Source organism: Macaca nemestrina, chromosome 1 (assembly GCF_043159975.1).
Source record: "Macaca nemestrina isolate mMacNem1 chromosome 1, mMacNem.hap1, whole genome shotgun sequence".
Taxonomy (NCBI): Eukaryota; Metazoa; Chordata; class Mammalia; order Primates; family Cercopithecidae; genus Macaca; species Macaca nemestrina.
Genome location: NC_092125.1, coordinates 85969889 through 85990893, shown reverse-complemented (window position 1 = coordinate 85990893; position 21005 = coordinate 85969889). Strand labels below are relative to the sequence as shown.

General features: G+C 41.0%; 1 protein-coding gene across 13 annotated transcripts in view; it reads left to right on the top strand.

Annotated features, from left to right (window-relative positions):
- LOC105478843 (zinc finger protein 717-like) overlaps nucleotides 1–21005 on the top strand; it is a 108362-nt gene that overhangs the window by 12978 nt on the left and 74379 nt on the right. For 4 of the 13 annotated variants that reach the window (XR_011615069.1, XR_011615070.1, XR_011615081.1 and 1 more), the window contains 4 exons: nucleotides 6299–6381; nucleotides 8134–8294; nucleotides 8744–8826; nucleotides 8918–9855. Coding sequence is in view for 3 of the 13 variants with exons in the window: in XM_071081654.1 (XP_070937755.1) it covers nucleotides 6329–6381; nucleotides 8134–8294; nucleotides 8744–8826; nucleotides 17042–17053 (309 nt within the window). In the remaining 10 variants the exon portion in view is untranslated. Of the gene's footprint in view, nucleotides 1–119; nucleotides 1896–3075; nucleotides 4519–4580; nucleotides 4609–6298; nucleotides 6382–6929; nucleotides 7051–8133; nucleotides 8295–8743; nucleotides 8827–8917; nucleotides 9856–17041; nucleotides 17453–21005 lie in introns of those variants that run through there. The other 9 variants (XR_011615091.1, XR_011615071.1, XR_011615067.1 and 6 more) reach the window with 9 other exon arrangements.

The window sequence follows — 21005 nt, the reverse complement described above, 5'->3', positions numbered from 1 at the left end:
ATGATCTGCCTGCCTCATCCTCCCAAAGTGCTGGGATTACAGGCATAAGCCACTGCACCTGGCCATATCCTTTTAATTTTGTCTCATTAATCTGTCTAATAGTGACAGTGGGATGTTAAAGTCTCCCAGTATTATTGTGTGAGAGTCTAAATCTCTTTGTAGGTTTGTAAGAACTCATTTTATGAATCTGGGTACTCCCATATTGGTTACATGTATATTTAGGATAGTTAGCTTTTCTTCTTGTTGAATTTATCTCTTTGCCATTATATAATGTCCTTCTTTGTCTTTTTTGGTCTTTGTTAGTTTAAAGTCTGTTTTGTCAGAGACTGGGATTGCAACCCCTGCTTTTTTCTGCTTTCCATTTGCTTTGTAAATTTTCCTCCATCCCTTTATTTTGAACCTATGTTTGTCTTTGCACATGAGCTGGGTCTCTTGAATACAGCACACTGATGGGTCTTGACTCTATCCAATTTGCCAGTTTTTGTCTTTTAATTGGGGCATTTAGTCTATTTACATTTAGGGTTAATGTTGTTATGTGTGAATTTGATCCTGTCATCATGATGCTAGCTGGTTATTTATTTTTTCACACTAGTTGATGTTGTTTCTTCATAGTGTCATTGGTCTTTACATTTTTGTGTGTTTTGCCATGGCTGGTACCGGTTTTTCTTATCCATATTAAGTGTTTCCTTTAGGAGCTCTTGCAAGGCATGCCTGGTGGTGAGGAAGTCCCTCAGCATTTGCTTATCTGAAAAGGATTCTATTTCTCCTTCCCTTATTAAGCATAGTTTGGCTGGACATGAAATTCTTGGTTGAAAAAAGTCTTTTCGTTAAGAATGTTGAATATTGGCCTTCACTCTCTTCTGGCTTGTAAGGGTTTCTGCTGAGGGATCCCCTGTTAGTCTGATGGGCTTCCCTTTGTAGGTAACCTGAACTTTCTCTCTGGCTGCCTACAACATTTTTTCCTTCATTTCGACCTTAGAGAATCTAATGATTATGTGTCTTGGGGTTGATCTTCTTGTGGAGTATTTTAGTGGAGTTCTCTGTAATTCCTAAATTTGAATGTTGGCCTGTTTTGCTCGGTTGGGGAAGTTCTCCTGGATAACATCCTGAAGTGTGTTTTCCAACTTGGTTCCATTATCCTTTTTGTTTTCAGGTACTCCAATCAGTTTTAGGTTCTTTTTTTTTTTTTCACATAGTTCCATATTTCTTGGAGGTTTTGTTCATTCCTTTTTATTCTTTTTTCTCTAATCTTGTCTGCCTGCCTTATTTCAGCAAGATAGTCTTCCATCTCTGATATTCTTTCTTCTACTTGATCGATTGGGCTATTGATACTTGTATATGCTTCACAAAGTTCTCTTGTGTTTTTCAGCTCCATCAGGTCATTTATGTACATCTCTAAACTGGTTATTCTAGCTAGCAACTCCTCTAACTTTTTTTTAAGGTTTGTAATTTCTTTGCCTTGAGTTAGAACATGCTCCTTTACTTCAGCGAAGTTTTGTTATTACCCTCTTTCTGAAGCCTACTTCTGTGAATTCATCCAGCTCATCCTCTGTCCAGTTCTGTGCCCTTGCTGGAGAGATGTTGCAATCATTTAGAGAAGAGGCACTGTGTTCTCTTCTCTAACGCTGAGTTAGATTGTTTTTATGTTGACTCTTTCTCATCTTCATGAGTTTGTCTAGTTTTGATCTTTGAGGCTGCTGACCCTTGGATGAGGTTTTTGTAGCACTTGTTTTGTTGATGCTGTTGTTCCTTTTTGTTTTTTTTTGTTTTTCTTTCAATAGTCAGGTTCCTCTTCTGTAGGGCTACCGCAGTTTGCTGGGGGTTCACTTCAGCCCCTATTCATCTGGTTTGCTCTCACACCTGGAGATGTCACTCGAGCCTGCAGAACAGCCAAGGTGGGTGCCTGCTTCTTTATCTGGAATCTCTGACCTTGAGGGGCACCGACATGATGCCAGTAGGAAGGCTCCTGTATAGGATATCTGATAGCTCCTGTTGGGGGGTCTGACCCAGTTGGGTGGCACAGAAAGCAGGACCCATTTAACATAGCACTTTGGCTGTCCCTTGGTGGAGGAGGTTTGCTGCACTTGGGGGAAACCCACTCATCTGGGCTGCCTGGATTCCTCAGAGCTAGCAGGAGGAAAGACTAAGTCCGCTGGTCAGTGGAGACTATGGGCACCCCTTCCCCTAGGGGCTCAGGTCCAGGGACATCAGAATTCTGTACCTAAGCCCCTGGGTGGAGTTGGAGTTCCTGCAGGGGGGCCCTGCAACTACAGTGTTGGCAGCTGCCCCTCCGCCAAGGATCGCAGATGGCTTAGATGGCAGACAGCTGCAGCAGTGGTGATGGCTGCCCCTCTCCCTGGGAACTCAGCAGGCTTAGGCCAAGTGGCTGTTGAGAATCTGCGCAGCTCCCTGATTGAGACCCAAGGCCCCAGTGGGGTGGGCTCCCAAGTGGGATCTTCCGATCGGTGGGTTGCACAGTTTTGTGGAAGAAGCACCGTTTCTCAGGGAGGGTAGCACTCTCACTCACCACCTCCCTTGGCTGGGAGTGGGGCTCCCCTGCCCCTTGTCACTTTCAGGTGGGCTGCCGCACCACACTGCTCTTCTTTTCTCTGATTGGGTCATGCCAGCCACCTAGCCAGTCCTAATGACAGAATCCGGATATTTCGGTTGCCTGTGCAGGATTTGCATGCTACTTTGTATCTTTTCAGTGGGAGCCTCCAATTGCAACTGCTTCTAGTTGGCCATCTTGGCACCCCTCCCCACCGCGCTTTTAAGTTTTTTATGTTATAAAATCTGACTGGACATGGTGGTTTATGCCTGTAATCCCAGCACTTTGGGAGGTCGAGGTGGGTGGATCACTTGAGGCCAGGAGTTTGAGACCAGCCTGACCAACATGGTGAAACCCGTTTCTACCAAAAAATACAAAAATTAGCCAGGTGTGGTGGTGCATGCCTGTAGTCCCAGCTACTCAAGAGATTGAGGCAGGAGAAACGCTTGAACCTGGGAGGCGGAGGTTACAGTGAGCCAAGATAGCACCACTGTACTCCAGCCTGAGCGACAGAGTGAGACCCTGTCTTAAAAAAAAAAAAGTCTATTGTCTCTATTTAATATTTTCTATCTGTGTCACACGTACATTTTCTGTACTCTAGACTTTGCTTCAGATTGTCCATCTCATTCTCTCTCTCTCTCTCTCTCTCTCTCTTTTTAACTACACCAAGTCAAGTCTTTCTTCCACAGGAGCAATTCATACAGAATAGAAATATGCAAATTATGGCTACCATGCCAGATTTAGCCCACTTTCTCTTTTTATATGACCTATGAGTGCCTTTCTTGGATTATTGGTTGTAAGTTTGTTGAATTTTTTTTTTTTTTGTTTCTATTTTTAAATTTTTATGTGGAGACAGGATCTCACTATGTTGCTCAGGCTTGTCTCCAACTCCTGGCCTCAAGTGATCCTCCCTCCTTGGCCTACTAAAGTGCTGGGATTACAGGCATGAGCCACTGCACCTGGCCTGATGGTTGTTTTATGGTTCATCATATTCATATTTGACTTATAGGCTACCTTCAAGTAGTATTATGCCATTTCATATATACTATACAAACTTTATAAGATGCTTCCCTTTAGCTCTTCCCAGCTTCCATGCTTATCATACTTTTTACTCCTACATGTTATAAACTCCACAATACATTATTTTCTTGCTTCAAAGGGTCGGTGACTTTTTAACGAGGTCAGAAATAAGATCAATGTATATGTTTACTCAAATATCTACCATTTCCATTGTTTTCTTTATTTGTATTCACCCAGATTTCTGTTATCTTTTTGTGTGTGTGTGACAATTTTATCATTGTACACCCTTGGTATGCTTATCTCTACGTTGTTCTTTTCTGTAAGAGGTTTAGATGTCCCCAAGGCTATGATTCTTCTGATAACAGCTGCAAATTTGGGGGTCCCCAAGAAAACCCACAGGTTCGGTAAAAGGCTTTGTACTCATAGTTATGATTTATTACTATGAAAAGATCAACTAAAATTAACCAAGGAACAGGGTGCATAGGGCAGGATCTATGAACCACTTGGCACAAATTTCAATTGTTTGCTCTTAGTGGAACCTCTTGGTCATTGTCTGTTTCTGCCAACAATACATATCAGCACCCACAAGACATTGACAACACAAGGATCTCATCTGAGTCTGTGTTCAAAGTTTTTATTATGGTTTGGTTATGTAGACTTGCTGACTACATGTCTACATGTTGGTTATGTTGACTACCAGTGTGTCTGCCCTTTTATGAAGGTACCATTTAGGAGGGCACCCATGTGACCTCTTGTGAGGTCATAAGAGTTGAGACCTTTAAGCCAGTAGGATTGATGGTCTTATAAGAAGAGGAAGAGAGAGATCTATCTATCCCTGCTATGTGAGGACACATCAAGAAGGCTATGTCATCTGTAAACCAGGAGGAGAGACCTCATTAGGAAGTGATTTGCCTGGCACGTTGATCTTGGACTTTTCAGCCTCCAGAATTGTGAGCAACAAAATTTCTGTTAAGGCCGGGCACGGTGGCTCAAACCTGTAATCCCAGCACTTTGGGAGGCTGAGACCAGCAGATCATGAGGTCAGGAGATCGATACCATCCTGGCTAACACGGTGAAACCCTGTCTCTACTGAAAAATACAAAAAAAAAAAAAAAACTAGCCGGGCAAGGTGGTGGGTGCCTGTAGTCCCAGCTACTCAGGAGGCTGAGGCAGGAGAATGGCGTAAACCCGGGAGGCAGAGCTTGCAGTGAGCTGAGATCCGGCCACTGCACTCCAGCCTGGGCAACAGAGTGAGACTCCGTCTCAAAAAAAAAAAAAAAAAAAAAAAAAAAAAATTTCTGTGAAGTCACCCAGTCTGTGGAATGTGTTATGGCAGACACAGCTGACTAATACAGGGAGGAAGGACCAGGTTTTAGGTGAACAGAAATATAACCTACCATACACTGTCTATTCTTGTTTAATTTTCCACATAAGTGTTCTTCTGGCTTATCAATATCTGAGAGTGTGTTGCTTTCATAGGATGATATTAAAGCACTTCACTGACTTAGGGAGAATTGGCATCTTTATGATGTAGACTCTTCCTGTTCATAAACATAATATATCTTTTTACTTGCTTAATTAGCTTTTGTATCCCTCACTTTTCCCCCTGCCACCATTTAGTTCTATACTAATTTTGTTAAATGTACTGCTAGGTAGTAGTGGTTGTAGTTTGAATGTTATTACATGTATGAAGACTTTTGTAGTCTGTTTATACATTGAGCTTTCTTTCTTTCTTTTTTTTTTTATTTTATTGAGATGACCTTTCACTCTTGTTTCCTAGACTGGAGTGCAATGGTGTGATCTCAGCTCACCGCAACCTCCGCCTCCTGGGTTCAAGCAATTCTCCTGCCTCAGCCTCCCTAGTAGCTGGGATTACAGGCATGTGCCACCATGCCCGGTTAATTTTTGTTTAGTAGAGACAGGGGTTTTCCATGTTGGTCAGGCTGATCGCAAACCTCCGACCTCAGGTGATTTGCCTGCCTTGACCTCCCAAAGTGCTGGGATTACAGGGGTGAGCCACTGCATCCAGCATAGTGAGCTTTCTTATTTGGAATAGTTTTTGGAAGATTCTCTTGGGTTTTCTAGGTTTAAATTATATGCAAATCATAGTCTTTCTCATTTTTGTTTCTCTTCATTTGAGTTGAACATTACCTCTTGTACAATGGTAAATATTTGTAGAGATGGAGCATATGTGTCTTCCAGTATTTCCTCATTAACTATGAAGCTGCTCTTTGGGTCAAGATATGTCCATTTTAACATGTTAAAGAATGTCATGTGTCCTTTTTTATTGACTTTTTATTACAAATGGGATGATATATTTAAATATATCTTCTCAATGTCTGTGTGATCATAGGACTTTTTTTCATAAACCTGTGAATATTATGAAATATATTTATAGATTTTATTTCTTCTCAGTTCTCATGGTCTATTTCTCTTCCTCTGTTGATAAATATCAGTGTTTCCTCAGATTCTGTACTTGCTCTTTTTGTCCTTTCAATCTCTTAGGTTCTCTTTGAGCTATTTTATTCAAGCTGCTGGCTTCAGCTACCACTGAAATGCTGTTGCTTTTCAAATATTTACCTTGAGCTTAGGTCTCTCTCCTGAGCTCTAGATCATGAATCGTTTCCAGATGAACATCCCCACATATCTGACTGCAGAAACTTCAGATTGTGTATCCAAGATTATTTTTGCTTTTCCTTATCAAGTTCTTTGTTCTTTTCTCAATTTCAGTTTACAACATCAGTATCTACCTAGCTGGTCATGAGACAGCATGGAATTGAACTCCACTTTTCACCCTCAGCACAACAAATTAGGTCAGAATTCACTGTTTGCTTTTGCTTTTGTTTTCTTTTTTTCAAGATTAGTTTCCTATTCTGTACTTTTATTGGCCTGTATCCTGGTATAGATGGCCATGTCTCACCCTGGTTTCTTCCCCTCTGACTCTCTCTTTAGTCCTTGCCCTATCTCCTGGCAGGGAATGACTGTGGAAATGCAAATCTGAGCAAGTACCTTACCACATTTTATTTACCTTTATTACTTGTATCCTGTGTTTTAGGAAGTGGGTGATTACTTTTATGTGAACACTTAGCAGTTTTTGATTTTTTTTTAATGTAGTAGGGAAACATAAGGATGCCTGTGAACATAAAAAATACTTTATAAGTAATTTTTTAAAATCAGTGAGCACATGAAGTTTCTTTTGTTGGAATTAGGTCAAGTATTGAAATGCAGAATCACCTGATAATCATGCCTTGCATACCTTTGTCTCTCATCACAGCTGAGAAACACTCACTCAGGCATGGTACTCTTTGTAGTTCCATTTATACTTATGACTTTTTTTTCTTTTTCTTTTTTTTTTTTTGAGATGGAGTCTCGCTCTGTCACCAGGCTGGAGTGCAGTGGCGTGATCTCGGCTCACTGCGACCTTTACCTCCCGGGTTCCAGTGATTCTCCTGCCTCAGCCTCCTGAGTAGCTGGGATTACAGGTGCCTGCCACTAGGCTCGGCTAATTTTTGTATTTTTAGTAGAGACAGGGTTTCACTAAGTTGGCCAGGATTGTCTCAATCTCTTGACCTTGTGATGCACCTACCTTGGCCTCCTAAAGTGCTGGGATTATAGGCATGAGCCACTGTGCCTGGCCCTATACATATGTCTTTGTAACAGATCTTAAGCACCTTGGAGGAGCAGAATTATTATTATTATTATTATTTTTTGAGAGGGAGTCTCGCTCTGTCACCCAGGCTGGAGTGCAGTGGCGCAATCTCGGCTCACTGCAAGCTCCAACTCCAGGTTCACACCATTCTGCTGCCTCAGCCTCCCAAGTAGCTGGGACTACAGGTGCCCACCACCATGCCCAGCTAATTTTTTTATATTTTTGGTAGAGATGGGGTTTCACTGTGTTAGCCAGGATGGTCTTGATCTCCTGACCTCGTGATCTGCCTGCCTCAGCCTTCCAAAGTGCTGGGATTATAGGCGTGAGCCACCGTGCCTGGCAGGAGGAGCAGAATTTTTATCTTGACTTTATCCCTGGCAGCAGGGACAATTCCAGATCTGTAAGGGAAAGTGTTTAGTAGAACTTTTCATAATTAGTAAATTAGTAGCAGTATGCTTCTACTGTCAGTTTTCTTTTTCCCATCATAGAGTAAAAAGCAGGCTATATCTCATGTAAGACACATGCACACACACGAGTGAACAACACCAAGACTTTGTGTTCTCATGATGCAACAGTGATGTGAGGATAAGTATGCCACGTATTCTTAAAATAATCTAGAGGAAAGAAAGTGTTATCAAGAAAATTATGAGAGAACATATGTTCATTGGAGATACTGGTTTTTCTGACTCTGGGGTGGCAGAGACAGAAGAAAATCTGCATGTGTGTGGACCCATGTAGTTCAAATCCGTGTTGTTCAAGAGTCAGCTGTAATTAAATGATTACACTCGAGGCTATTTCTACCATGATTTTTCTTTCTCACACCATATAGACTACAAAGCAAGCTACATCTTATATGACATATATATGAGACACACAGAGAAGAGTGATCTCCATGATTCTTGTTCTTGTGACCCAGGGCTGGTGACTTGAGGAGAAATATGCCATTACAGGAGTTGGTGTCCTTTGAGGATGTGGCTGTGGGCTTCACCTGGAAAGAGTGGCAGGACTTGGATGATGTTCAAAGGACTCTGTACAGGGACATGATGCTGGAGACCTACAGCAGCTTGGTGTCCTTGGGTGAGTGAATATCACAGTAACTCCCAGGAGCAAGTGCTTTCTTCTCTGCTAGTAAGTATATGGACACGTATACAGTTTAATGTTATTTAGTTATAATATTCCAGTCCATGAGTAACGTGTCAGCCCCCTCTAATGAAAGGTTCAAACCGGCCCCTTCACTGCACGGCTCCTGAATCCAAGCTGTTGTCATTCTTCAAAGGACCTGATTTCACAGTTCCCAGGTTCACGCCATTCTCCTACCTCAGCCTACCGAGTAGCTGGGACTACAGGTGCCCGCCACCACGCCTGGCTAATTTTTTGTATTTTTAGTAGAGACAGGGTTTCACTGTGTCAGCCAAGATGGTCTCAATTTCCTGACCTTGTGATCTGCCCGCCTGGGCCTCCCAAAGTGCTGGGATTACAGGCATGAGCCACTGCGCCTGGCCTAGTCTCACATTTTTTATTAACAGGGTACCACATTACCAAACCCGAGGTGATCTTCAAGCTGGAGCAAGGAGAACCTTGGATGGTAGAGGACACCAGAGCCTTCCAGGTTAGTGATAACATATAGTGCAGGGAGATGGAGAAGAGCAAAACCCAGCAGATGTTGACTTTTTAAAGTTTTTTTTTTTTTTTTTTTCCAGACAGGGCCTTGCTCTGTCACCCAGGCTGGAGTGCAGTGACACAATCTCGGCTCACTACAACCCCCACCTCCTGTACTCAAACAATTCTCCTGCCTCAGCTTCCTGAGTAGCTGGGATTACAGATGCCTGCCACCATGCCTGGCTGAATTTCTTTCTTTTTTGGATAATTTTTTTTTTTTTTTAAATACTTTAAGTTCTGGGATTCCATGTGCAGAACGTGCAGCTTTGTTACATAGGTATACATGTGCCATGGTAGTTTACTGCACCCATCAACCCGTCATCTATATTAGGTATATCTCCTAATGCTATCCCTCCCCTTGGCCCCCACCCCCTGACAGGCTCCGGTGTGTGATGTTCCCCTCCCTGTGCCCATATGTTCTCATTGTTCAACTCCCACTTATGAGTGAGAAACATGCAGTGTTTGGTTTTCTGTTTCTGTGTTACTTTGCTGAGAATGATGGTTTCCAGCTTCATCCATGTCCCTACAAAGAACATGAACTCATTTTTATGGCTGCATAGTTTTCCATGGTGTATATGTGCCACATTTTCTTTATCCAGTCTAACACTGATGGACATTTGGGTTGGTTCCAAGTCTTTGCCATTGTGAATAGTGCCACAATAAACATACATGTGCATGTGTCTTTATAGTAGAATGCTTTATAATCCTTTGGGTATTATACCCAGTAATGGGATTGCTGAGTCAAATGGTATTTCTAGTTCTAGATCCTTGAGGAATCACCACATGGTCTTCCACAATGGTTGAACTAATTTATACTGTCACCAACAGTGTAAAAGCACTTCTATTTCTCCACATCCTCTCCAGCATCTGTTGTTTCCTGACTTTTTAATGATCACCATTCTAACTGGTGTGAGATGGTATCTCATTGTGGTTTTGATTTACATTTCTTTAATGACCAATGATGATAAGCTTTTTTTCATATGTTCTCCCGGCCCGCGGGATAGTCGAAGCAGGCCCTGGAGGAGGGGGTGGGAATTTGGGGAACAAGAGATACGAGGAATGGAGACAAGACAGTGCTCTGATCAAGTCTTCTTTAATGGCGGTAATGCAGTGCCTTATATACACTTGGAGGGAAAGGGGTTGGGCCAGAGGCAGAGATGATCTCATCGCAGAGGGCGTGACCAAGTAGGTATTGGTTTCTCTGGTCGAACGTCATGTTGCACCTGCGCTGTCAGGTAGCAATTTTCGCGGGCACAGGAAAAATGGGTGAAGAAGAAGCAGGAAGAGCGCCATCTTTTATGAGGTATTAATACAGGGAAAAAGGTAAATCTAGGGAGAAGGTGTGGGGTGGAAATGAATAGAGCTCAGGCGTTCCCAATCGTCAGCTATCATTCGCTATGGCCGGGGCGTGCAGCTCCGGACAATATGTTTGTTGACTGCACAAATATCTTCTTTTGAAAAGCGTCTGTTCATATCCTTTGCCCACTTTTTGATGGGGTTTTTTGTTTTTTTCTTGTAAATTTGTCTTAAGTTCTTATAAATTTGTTTTAAATTCTGGATATTAGCCCTTTGTCAGATGGATAGATTGGAAAAATTTTCTCCCATTCTGTGGGTTGCCTGTTCACTCTGATGATAGTTTGTTTTGCTGTGAAGAAGCTCTTTAGTTTAATTAGATCCCATTTGTCAATTTTGGCTTTTGTTGCCATTGCTTTTGGTGTTTTAGTCATGAAGTCTTTGCTCATGCCTGTGTCCTGAATGGTATTCCGTAGGTTTTATTCTAGGGTTTTTATGGTTTTAGGTCTTACATTTAAATCTTTAATCCATCTTGAGTTAATTTTTGTATAAGGTTTAAGGAAGGGGTCCAGTTGCAGTTTTCTGCATATGGCTAGCCAGTTTTCCCAATACCATTTATTAAATAGGGAATCCTTTCCTCATTGCTTGTTTTTGTCAGGTTTGTGAAAGATCAGATCATTGCAGATGTGTGGTGTTATTTCTGAGGATTGTGTTCTGTTCCATTGGTCTATATATCTGTTTTGGTACCAGTACCATACTGTTTTGGTTACTGTAGTCTTGTAGTATAGTTTGAAGTCAGGTCGTGTGATGCCTCCGGCTTTGTTCTTTTTGCTTAAGACCTTTGTCTTGGCTCTATGGGCTCTTTCCTGGTTTCATATGATATTTAAAGTAGTTTTTTCTAATTCTGTGAAGAAAGTCAATGATAGCTTAATGGGAATAGCATTGAATTTATAAATTACTTTGGGCACTATGGCTGTTTTCACAATATTGATTCTTCCTATCCATGAGCATGGAATGTTTTTCCATTTGTTTGTGTCCTCTTTTATTTCCTTGAGCAGTGGTTAGTAGTTCTCCTTGAAGAGGTCCTTCATATCCCTTGTAAGTTGTATTCCTAGGTATTTTATTCTTTTTGTAGCAGTTGTGAATGGGAATTTGCTCTTGATTTGACTCTCTATTTTTGGTGTATAGGAATGCTTGTGATTTTTGCACATTGATTTTGCATCCTGAGACTTTGCTGAAGTTGCTTAAGGAGTTTTGGGCTTAAGGAGTTTTTGGGCTGAGATGATGGGGTTTTCTAAATATACAGTCATGTCATCTGCAAATAGAGATAATTTGACTTCCTCTCTTCCTGTTTGAATACACTTTCTTTCTCTTTCCTGATTGCCCTGGGGAGAACTTCCAATACTTTGTTGAATAGGAGTGGTGAGAGAGGCCACCTTTGTCTTGTGCCAATTTTCAAAGGGAATGCTTCCAGCTTTTAGCCATTCAGTGTGATACTGGCTGTGGGTTTGTCATAAATAGCTCTTATTATTTTGAGATGTGTTTCATCAATACCTAGTTTATTGAGTGTTTTTAGCATGAAGGAGTGTTGAATTTTATCAAAGGCTTTTTCTGTATCTGTTGAGATAGTCATGTGATTTTTGTCGTTGGTTCTGTTTATGTGATGGATTATGTTTATTGATTTGCATATGTTGAACCAGCCTTGCATCCCGTGGATGAACCTGACTTGATCGTGGTGGATAAGCTTTTTGATGTGCTGCTAGATTTGGTTTGCCAGTATTTTATTGAGGATATTCACACCGATGTTCATCAGGGATATTGGCTTGAAAGTTTCTTTTTTGTTGTTGTTGTGTCTCTGCCAGGTTTTGGTATCAGGATGATGCTGGCCTCATAAAATGAGTTTGGGAGGAGTCCCTCTTTTTCTATTGTTTGGAACAGTTTCAGAAGTAATAGTACCAGCTCCTCTTGGTAGAATTCAGCTGTGAATCCATCTGGTCCTGGGCTTTTTTTGGGTGGTAGGCTATAAATTACTGCCTCAATTTCAGAACTTATTATTGGTCTATTCAGGGATTTGACTTCTTCCTGGTTTAGTCTTGGGAGGGTGTTTGTGTCTAGGAATTAATCCGTTTTCTAGATTTTCTAGTTTATTTGCATGGAGGTGTTCATAGTATTCTCTGATGGTTTGTATTTCTGTGGGATCAGTGGTGATCTCCTTTTTATCATTTTTTATTGTGTCTATTTGATTCTTCTCTCGTTTCTTCTTTATTAGTGTGACTAGCAGTCTATTTTGTTAATCTTTTCAAAACCCAGCTCCTGGATTCATTGATTTTTTTTTTAAGGTTTTTTTTGTGTCTCTATCTCCTTCAATTTTGCTCTGATATTAGTGATTTCAGTCTTCTGCTAGCTTTTGAATTTGTTTGCCCTTGCTTCTCTAGTGCTTTTAATTGTGATGTTAGGGTTTCAATTTCAGATCTTTCCTGCTTTCTCCTGTGGTCATTTAGTGGTATAAATTTCTCTCTAAACACTGCATTAGCTGTGTCCCAGAGATTCTGGTATGTTGTGTCTTTGTTCTCATTGTTTTCTAATAACTTATTTATTTCTGCCTTAATTTCTTTATTTACCCAGTAGTCATTCAGGAGTAGGTTGTTCAGTTTCCATGTAGTCGTGTGGTTTTGAGTGAGTTTCTTAATCCTGAGTTCTAATTTGATTGCACTGTGGTCTGAGAGACTGTTTGTTATGATTTCCATTATTTTGCATTTGCTGAGGAGCGTTTTACTTATGTGGTTGATTTTAGAATAAGTGCTGTGTGGTGCCGAGAAGAATATATATTCTTTTGATTTGGGGTGGAGAGTTCTGTAGATGTCTATTAAGTTCTTTTGGTCCAGAGCTGAGTTCAAGTCCTGAATATCCTTGTTAATTTTCTGTCTCATTGATCTGTCTAATATTGACAGTGGGGTATTAAAATCTCCCACTGTTTTTGTGTGGGAGTCTAAATCTCTTTGTGGGTCTCTAAGAACTTGCTTTATGAATCTGGGTGCTCCTTTATTGGGGGCATATATATTTAGGATAGTTAGCTTTTCTTATTGCATTGGTCCCTTTACCATGATGTAATTTCCTTTGTCTTTTTTGATTTTTGTTGGTTTAAAGTCTGTTTTATCAGAGACTAGTATTGTAACCCCTACTTTTTTTGCTTTTCATTTGCTTGGTAAATTTTCCTTCATTCTTTTATTTTGAGCCTATGAGTGCCTTTGCACAGAGATGGGTCTCCTGAATACAGCACACTGATGGATCTTGACTCTTTATCCAATTTGCCAGTCTGTGCCTTTTAATTGGTGCATTTAGCCCATTTACATTTAAGGTTAACATTGTTATGTGTGAATTTGATCCTGTCATTATGATGCTAGCTGGTTATTTTGCCCATTAGTTGATGCAGTTTCTTCATAGTGTCGATGGTGTTTACATTTTGGTTTGTTTTTGAGTGGCTAGTACCAGTTTTTCGTTTTTATATTTAGTGCTTCCTTCATGAGCTCTTGTAAGGCAGACCCAGTGGTGACAGAATCCCTTAGCATTTGCTTGTCTGTAAAGGATTTTATTTCTCCTTCACTTGTGAAGCTTAGTTTGGCTGGATATTAAATTCTGGGTTGAAAATTCTTTTCTTTAAGAATGTTGAGTATTGGCTTCCACTGTCTTCTGGCTTGTAGGCTTTCTGCAGAGAGCTCCACTGTTAGTCTGATGGGCTTCCCTTTGTGGGTAACCTGACCTTTGTCTCTGCCTGCCCTTAACATTTTTTCCTTCATTTCAACCTTGGTGAATCTGATGATTATGTGTGTAGGGGTTGTTCTTCTCAAGGAGTATCTTTGTGGTCTCTGTATTTCCTGAAATTGAATGTTGGCCTGTCTTGGTTGGTTGGGGAAGTTCTCCTGGATAATATCTTGAAGTGTGTTTTCCAACTTGATTTCATTCTCTGCGTCCCTTTCAGGTACACCAGTCAAACATAGGTTTGGCCATTTCACATAGTCCCATATTTCTTGGAGGTTTTATTCATTTCTTTTCCTTCTTTTTTCTCTAATTTTGTCTTCACACTTTATTTTATTAAGTTGATCCTCAATCTCTGATATTCTTTCTTCTGCTTCATTGATTCGGCTATTGATACTTGTGTATGCTTCACAAAGTTCTCATGCTGTGCTTTTCAGCTCCATTAGATCATCTATATTCTTCTCTAAACTGGTTATTCTAGTTAGCAATCCCTCTAACCTTTTTTCAAGGTTCTTATCTCACTTGCATTGGGTTAGAATAGCTCCTTTAGGAGTTTGTTATTACCAACCTTCGGAAGCCTACTTCTGTCAATTCGTCAAACTCATTGTCCATCCAGTTTTGTTCCCTTGCTGGTGAGCTGTGATGCTTTGGACGAGAAGAGCCATTCTGGTTTTGGAATTTTCAGTGCTGGTTTTTCCTCATCTTTGTGGATTTATTTACCTTTGGTCTTTGCTGTTGGTGACCTTCAGGTGGAGTTTTTGCATGTTTGTTCTTTTTGTTGATGTTGATGCTGTTGCTTTCTTTTTGTTAGTTTTTCTTCTAACAGTCAGGCCCCTTTGCTGTAGGTCTGCTGGAGTTTGCTGGGGTTCCCCTCCAAACCCTTTCTGCCTGTGTATCACCAGCAGAGGCTGCACAACAGCAAAGATTGCTGCCTGCTCCTTCCTCTGGAAGCTTTGTCCCAGAGAGGCACCTGCCAGATGCCAGCTGGAGCTCTTCTGTATGAGGTGTCTGTCAACCCCTGCTGGGAGGTGTCTCCCCATCAGGAGGCACGGGGTTCAGGGACCCACTCTTGGAGGCAGTCTCTCCCTTAGCAGAGCTCGAGCACTGTGCTAGGAGATCTGCTGGTCTCTTCAGAGCTGGCAGGCAGGAACGTTTAAGTCTGCTAAAGTTGTGCCACAGCTGCCCCTTCCCCCAGGTGCTCTGTCCCAGGGAGATGGGAGTTTTATCTATAAACCCCTGACTGGGGCTGCTGCCTTTTTTTCAGAGATGTCCTGCCCAGAGAGGAGGAATCTAGAGAGGCAGTCTGGCTACAGCAGCTTTGTGGTGCTGTGGTGGGCTCCACCCAGTTTGAACTTCCCAAAGGCTTTGTTTACACTGTTAGGGGAAAACCACTATTCAAGCCTCAGTAATGGTGGATGCCCCTCCTCACATCAAGCTCAAGCTCAAGTGTCCCAGGTCTACTTCAGACTGCTGTGCTGGACCTCTCATGCTGGTATTTTTCTCATTCTTCTGCTTTAAGGGAAGGTTTTCCTAGATTGGCTACTTGTAGGTGCAGGAGAGGGTTATTTGTCTCTCAGCTAAGCAAGAAGCACAGCAGTCTGGTGTTTTTGAAGTGCTTTCATGAAGAGATTAAAAAAAAAATGTTAACTTTGAACTTCACTTCCAAATAGAAATCTGAGTCCTTTGACATAAAATGCTGAGTACACTTCACTTTGGGATAGCTTATATTTGAGAAGCTGTTTTCCAAATTTAACGTGTAATATGTAGTTAGATATATAATTTTAGAGAATGGACATCACTATTGGAGATACAAATTTGAGTCTCAGGAGGTTAAAGCTGGTATTTAAAGCCACACTTATGAAGGAGGTCACCTAGGGAATTGATAAGAATCTGAGAAGTACAGCACTTAGAATTTTGTATACAGCATCAGAAATCATGAAACTGAGGAGGACCCAGTATAAGGGTATGCAAAGCGGGTGGTCCTGAAGTTGGGAGGAGAAGAAGGGATTTCTGGGTATCACATTTTACCTGCTTAGTTGTGAGGCAAATAATCCTCTCCTGCACCTACAAGTTGTTGATCTAGGAAAACCTTCTCATCTTTAAAGCAGAAGAATGAGAAAAATACCAGCATGAGAGGTCCAGTGTTATAAGAACAAAATAGGTAAAATGAATAGGTAATGCAAATGGCAGGTCAAAAGCGCTTAGTTGAAAAATACAAGACACTAAGTGAATTTTTTTACTAAATATTTCTACATGAATTTAAAAGGCCAGGCTCAGTGGCTCATGACTGTAATCCCAGCACTTTAGGGGATGGAGTCAGAAAGATCATTTGAGGCCAGGAGTTTGAGATCAGCCTAGTAAGATAGCAAGACCCCATCTCTACAAAAAATCCAGCACCAAAAACCAAGTGTCATAGTGTACGCCTGTAGGCGCATCTATTTGGGAGGCTAAGGTGTGAGGATTGCTTGAGCCCAGGAGATTGAGGTTGTAGTGAATTATGATCTCACCACTGCACTCCAGTTTCGGCAACACAGCAAGACCCTATCTCTCTCTCTGTCTTTTTTTTTTTTTAATTTTATTTTTTAAAAAGCAAGAAAAACAATTTAGCGTTAGATAATCTATTAGTGTAATTAACTCAATAGGAAAAGAATCGACATACTTATAAAAACAGTACCCATTGATTTTTATAAAATCTTATGGCACTAGGATAGAAAGTTATTTACCTTAGCTGGGCACGGTGGCTCACGCCTGTAATCCCAGCAGTTTGGGAGGCTGAGGCAGGCGGATCACAAGGTCAAGAGATCGAGACTATCCTGGCCAACATGGTGAAACCCCGTCTCTACTAAAAATATAAAAATTAACTGGGTGTGGTGGCGGGTGCCTGTAGTAGTTCTAGCTACTCAGTAGGCTGAGGCAGGAGAAACGCTTGAACGTGGGAGGCGAAGGTTGCAGTGAGCTGAGATCACGCCATTACACTCCAACCTGGGTGACAGAGTGAGATGCTGTCTCAAAAAAAAAAAAAAAAAAAGAAAGAAAGTTATTTACCTTTAAATGAGCATCTCATAGGAAATACTTATGTGTGGTTCATATGTATGATTTTTTTTTACTTATTTCAGCTGTCCACATAGTTGATGACATAATTGAGAGGAGCCAAGAAAGTCACAGTAGACATTTGTGGCAAGTTGTAATTACGAAAAGCAAATCATCAGTTGAGAAGGGAGTGGAATCAGGAAAAACATGTAGTTTGACTTCAAACCATGTACCAGAACTGATTAGAAATAATGGAAACTATTCAGGAATGAGATCTGAGGAGTTGAATGTATTTCAGAACATGCTTCTTTCTGGTGATTCTGATGAAATGCAAGCTGGAGTGAGACCTGATGCTTATGATTTAACTGGAACATTTCTCGGAGGTCATGAGCATCTTAGGATCACAAGATTCAAATTGGACTACAGTGTTTTGAATACAGTCGACTGAGGAATGCCTTCAACGTGGAGGCTATATTAACACATAAGAGTGTTTCTATGGGAGAGACCTTTTGTAAATGTAATAAATGTGGGAAAGCCTGTAATGAGTCAGCTCCTATTGCTCAAGAGCTAACTCAGGTAGGGAGGAAAACTTTTGAACGTCATGTATGTGAGAAAATATTCTGTAAGAAGCATAAACTCACTGAACATCAGAAAATACACTCAGGAAAGAAACCTTATAAATATAGTGAATGTGAGAAAGCCTTCATTATCAAATCCTGTCTTACAAAACATCAGAGAACACATACAGAAGAGAAACCCTATGCGTGTGCCATATGTGAGAAATTCTTCTGTCAGATCAAATCCAAGCGTTTATCAGCAAATCCACACACAGGGAAAATCCTGTGAATATAATGAATGTGGAAAAACGTTTTGGCAGCAGTCAGCACTCAGGGTGCATCAGAGAACTCACACAGGGGAAAAACCCTATGAATGTAATGGATGTGGGTTGACCTTCTACCATAAGTCAACCCTCACTATCCATCAAAGAACTCACACAGGTGAGAAGCCATTTGAATGTAAATAATGTAGGAAAAGATTCTGCCGGAAGTCAACCCTCCTGGTACCTCAAAGAACTCACAGAGGTGAACAGCCGTATGAATGTAAAGAATGTAGGAAAACTTTCTATGAGAAGGCAAATCTCAATGTACCTCAGAGAACTCACACAGGGAAAAAACCCTATGAATGTAACGAACGTGGATAAACGTTTCATCACAAGTCATACCTCAGAGTGCATCAGGGTTTTCATACAGGCAAGAAACCCTATGAATGTAACGAATGCGGGAAAACCTTCTATGAGAAAGGAATCCTCACTAGCCATCAGAGAAGTCACACGGGGGAAAAGCCTTATGAATGTAATCAATGTGGAAAACCCTTTGGCTGGAAGTCAAGCCTTAGGTCACATCAGAGTATTCACAGAGGGCAGAAAACCTATGGATGTAATGTATGGGGTAAAAGCTTCTACCAGAAGTCAGACCTCACTTGATGTGAAATAATTCACACTGGGGAAAAACCCTATGAATGTAATGAGTGTGGAAAATCCTTTGGCTGGAAGTCAAAGCTCAGCCAACATCAGAGATCTCACATAGGATAGTAAAACCTATGAAAGTAATGAACGTGGGAAAATATTTTGCCTAAGGCCAGTCATCACTGGACACACAGAACTCACATAGAGAAAACCCTGTATAATAAATATAGTAAAAACCGTTTGCTTGAAGTCACAGCTTAGCAGACATTAGAGAAGTCACAGAGGAAAGAAATCAGATATTGTTCTTCAAAAAGCATTCCCTTTTATCTAGGACACAGACTTTGTGTACATTTCTGAGCATTTACATGGTTGGGACCATGTAAAACAGAGTTGTATAGGATAATATGGATAGAAGTGATGAATGTTATTTACAGGCTTCACAACAATAGTCTTGATGGTCCTTCCTGATTTATTATGCTTTGTAGGACTGAAGTTCAGCTGACCCCCAGAGTGACCAGGGAGCCGTTAGTTTGGACCTCGTCACTGATTTAAGAAAGGAGGAATTAAATAGTGTAGAGATCTTTCCACCTCCACTCCCAAGAAATTCCCCTTTGTGCTTGAGAGATCAGGTATTTAAAGCACATGTGTGATTTGTTTGCTTTACACTACAGCCCACCCTAGTAATTTGGAAGTTTCTGAGAGAAGTTACTGTCTTCTGGCAAAGCAGTCATTATAGCACCGATGGCATCACCCTTTCCTCAGCCCTGGCCCTGGTCTATGATTCGCACCTGCTAATCAGGCCACATCTTGTCTGAGATCCACCTGTGTTTCTACTCCCACCAAGTGGTGGCACACCTGTTCCAATATCCAGGCTCCCCTGAAGCCCCAGTGGCTCCTCTTCCACCTATGCATAGCGACCTTCAGGGACACAGAATCCAACCCTAGACCTGCAGAGAAGCAGTGGGAGAGGACAGATTTCTGAACTTCCAAAGGAAAGATGTTGGAATTGAACCAGAGAGTCTGTCTTGCTCCCTGTGGATCAGGACCTGATGGATCAAGACTTCTCTTTGTCCATATGACAGTGCTGTGGAATTTTGTTTATTTATTAAATCCTGGATAACCTGCGATATTATGGCAAAAATTAGGAGATTTGAATGTAGACCAAGTGGTTGATATTACTATTAACAACTAACTTTAATATATTAAAGGTATATGTCTTTATATATGATATATATATAATATATAAACTTTATATATTATATATATATATATATAAACCAGATGTCTGTTTATAACAGGTGCACCCTAATGCATGAAGAATTGTCTGTATTTTTGCAAGTTTATTGAAGCAGAAATTAATGTGTTAACCGCCTTTGAATCCATTAAAAAGATGTTTGTTCTTACCCAGTAAACTAATTTGGGTGTCTTCAATGGATTATCTTAGTTGGAAAAACTGCCCTAGTGTATATGATGGGATAAAATAGCAGAGGCAGAGTCATGGGGGTAAACGTACCCCATAATTCTTGAGCCAGTTCATACTCCATGTATCTGATAAATTTTTACCCATACTTTGAAATTCCATTGGTCCCATTTCACCCAAGGTTTACTTAGTTCTTTTATGAGATAGACTTGAACTTTGCTTTTCCTTCCCTGCTTTAGACAAGGAGTTCCACACGAGTTTCTCATAGTTTCCACCACCACTTTTCCTGTTCAAAGGGAAATGCTGGCTGGGTGTGGCGACTTACTCCTGTAATTTCAGCACTTTGGGAGGCTAAGTTGGGAGGATCCCTTGAGGTTGGGAGTTTGAGACCAGTCTAACAACATAGTGACTCTGTCTCTACAAAACAAACACACAAACAATTAGGCATGATGGTGCCTGCCTGTAGTCCTAGCTACTCTGGAGGCTGAGGTAGGAGAATCGCTTGAACCCGGGAATTAGAGACTGCAGTGAGCTATGATCACACCAGTATACTCCAGTCTGGACAACAGAGTACGAACCTAGCTGGAAAAAAAAAAAAAAAGAAAAAAGAGGGATAGGGAGGGAGGGAGGGAAGGAGGGAGGGAAGGAACTAAAGGAAGGAAGGAAAAATGCTGAGGTGGAGTCATCCAGGTTTATGTGATCTTGACTTTGGTGCAGGTTAGGTTGAGGCTGAGAGGCTTTGTATTTTGTCCTCTTTGATAAGGATTGCTAAAATCTCTCTTGATGGGTCTTGGTGTTCTTTCCACAAAAAGGGAGAGTCTAATACACATTTGGAAGTGTTAAGTCCACCTCGAACATAAAGGAAAAAAGTGCAATTACTTTTCTTCCCCTAAGAAGGTAAAGTGGTCACAGCCAAGAGGAGGAGGCTCAGAGATGACTGTTAGGTGTTTACAACACTAGCCTTGAATTGTAATGTTCAGTGTTCCAGTTTTCATTTCTTTTGTTAAAATTATTTTTATTTGGCTTTTGATACTATTGCAACTAAAATTGTTTCTTTTATGTATTGTTCATTTTTTATGTCAAGAAATACAATTAAATTTGTATACTGATCTTGTATCCTGTTGCCATACTGAACTTTATTCTAAGGTGGTGAATTCCTTATGAT